At 65.0% G+C, this 2,428-nt stretch overlaps 1 protein-coding gene across 1 annotated transcript in view; it reads right to left on the reverse strand.

Annotated features, from left to right (window-relative positions):
• Positions 1-2,428, reverse strand: part of SYT2 (synaptotagmin II) — a 17,557-nt gene that overhangs the window by 12,750 nt on the left and 2,379 nt on the right. Inside the window, exons 3-5 of the mRNA XM_014533435.1 lie at positions 1,871-1,990; positions 1,404-1,571; positions 853-1,108 (exon numbers count right to left, since the gene is read on the reverse strand). Of these exons, the coding sequence (XP_014388921.1) occupies positions 853-1,108; positions 1,404-1,571; positions 1,871-1,990 (544 nt within the window). The remainder of the gene's footprint in view (positions 1-852; positions 1,109-1,403; positions 1,572-1,870; positions 1,991-2,428) is intronic.

Genomic DNA, 2,428 nt, shown 5'->3' on the forward strand with positions numbered 1-2,428 from the left:
CCACCCCACCCCCCGCCCACTGCTCAGGTGCGGGCCCTTCCCCGGGACAGCGCCGGCCCCCAGGTGGAGAAGGTTCCTTAAGGGCCTCTTTTCTCCCCTCCATCACAGCTGGGAACGCGGGGCACACTGCAGGGCTTGGCCGGGACAGAGGGCGAGCTCAGGCACATAGTAGGTGCTCGATAAATCTCTGTAAGTGGCCCGGCCGGCGTGGCTCAGTGGTTGAGCGTCGACCTATGAACCAGGAGGTCAGGGTTCGATTCCCAGTCAGGGCACATGCCCGGGTTGCAGGCTCTGTCCCCAGTGGGGGGCGTGCAGGAGGCAGCTGATGGATGATTCTCTGTCACCATCGATGTTTCTCTCTCTCTCTCTCCCTTCCTCTCTGAAATTAATAAAAATATTTTTTAAAAAAAGAAAGTTGTGCTTTCCCACAGAGAGCCCAGTCTGGGATGCTGTCCACGGCCCTTAAGGACCCGGGGCCGCTGTCCGCGGTCCTGACCACCTGACCGCTGTCCGCGGTCCTGACCACCTGGCAGCTGTCCGCGGTCCTGACCACCTGGCCGCTGTCCGCGGTCCTGACCACCTGGCCGCTGGCCGCGGTCCAGTAAGCCAGATTGGGGGGGGGGGCTACCTCCAAGATGGGGGGTCTACCTCCAACATTTTGTCCCAACAGCCTCTCCTGGGTTGGATGCGCGTTCTGTTCCTCTGCCCTTTCAAGAATGGGTCCCCCCCACCAGTCCCCCTCCCACAAGCACCTTGGGTCAACAGGTGGAGCACGTGAGCACCTATGTGGCCACCGTGGTCCATCCCTGTGTCCCTCCTGTCCTTGCCCCAGTGAGATGGTTCGCTCTCCACCAAGAGAACAGGCCTGTGAGGAGGGGTGGGGTGGGGAGCAAGCTGATGGACTCAACAGAGAACAAGACAAACACATCTCTGCCCTCACCTCCTCCTTCTCGCCGCCCTGCAGGTCTCTCCACTCCTCGATGGGCTGGCCGAGGTCCACCGTGTTCATGGGCACCTTCACCTCCCCGATGATGTCGTGCTTGGAGAAGCGGTCGAAGTCGTAGATGGCCATCACCAGGGTCTTGCCCCCCAGCTCCTGGTACGGCACCTGCAGGGCACAGGCGGGGTCAGAGCAGGACAGGGCGGCTCACACACCTGCAGGGGCTGCTGTGGGCCGGGCCCTGGGCCCAGCGTTCTCCCCGCTGCCCGCGGGACTCCCGGTGAGGCCGTGGAGATGGAGGGAAGACCTGGGCTCTGGGGGAACAGTTGGGGTTGGGGGGGGGGCCTGATCCAGCCGCCCTCGTTCCAGGCTGGTTGGTTCCGTGAGCTCAGCCACGGCATGGAGCCAGGAGAGGTGAGCAGGAGGCAGGCGGGCCTGGGGTCTGCCCTCCGGCCCTTGTCACCTTGAAGGTGAAGGTTTCGTTGAAGGCCGGGTTCAGCGTCTTGCGGTGCACTTTGGTCTCGTATTTCTTCTTCTTGTCTGGGAGGAGGAAGACTTTGACGTAAGGGTCTGAGGTGCCTCCCATGTCCAGGGCGGGCAGTTCTGCGGCCTGCAGCACGCCGACGGTCAGCTGTGGAGACAGGGGGCCGCGGGGTCTCAGGACCGCCCCTCACCCGCTCTGCCTGAGCAGCACCAGCAACCCTCCCAGAGGCCGGGGTCCGGGGGCAAAGCTGGGGCAGGAGAAGGATCGTCCCCCCCCTCCACCCCCAAGAACTCGGGACGACACAGGGGTCACCGGAGTTGAGAGGCCACCGACTGGCCCAAGGTCGGGTGGGTTAATGGAGGGAGTGGGGCCAGGGGTCCTTCCAGCCTGCCCCTGCGCGGAGAGGGGTGGTTTCTGTCCCCTGCCGCCCACCTCCAGCCGCCCACCTGGTTGGCCTGGAAGTCGTAGTCCAGGGAGAACTGCAGCTTGCCCAGGTTCTCCGGCTCCTTCTCCTCCTCGCCCTCCCCCTCCCCCTCAGTGAGGCCAGCCTCTGCATCGTCATCGTCCTGCGGGGGCTGCGGAGAGAGGGACAGAGTTAGGAGAGGACAGAGCGGCCCGGCCCAGCACAGGGGCCATGGGAAGAGGGCCTCTGTGCAGACTCCAGCTCAAAGTCAGGGGAGGGACAGGGACGGGAACTGTGGGGGCGGGCAGTCCTCCAGGGCCCCGCCCAGTGCCTTTCCCCTGCAGGACCCAGCATCTCCCTTGTCAGCCCTCCCCCGCCACCCCCATACTTCCCCCAGCTCAGGCCCCACACACCCTGGGCAAGACTTACCAGGCAGGTGAGCAGCCCCGGCGAGCAGGAGCAGGGCGAGTCCACAGAGTGGGGAGAGAGGGAGAATGTGGTCAAGAGAAAAACTCTGCAGCCCAGACAGTCCCCTGGGGTGACAGCCACTGGGGGGGGGGGGCCTCCCGGAGGGGGGGGCTGGCTGGACTGGGCCCAGGGG

This window comes from Myotis brandtii, unplaced genomic scaffold, assembly GCF_000412655.1.
Source record: "Myotis brandtii unplaced genomic scaffold, ASM41265v1 scaffold975, whole genome shotgun sequence".
NCBI lineage: Eukaryota > Metazoa > Chordata > Mammalia > Chiroptera > Vespertilionidae > Myotis > Myotis brandtii.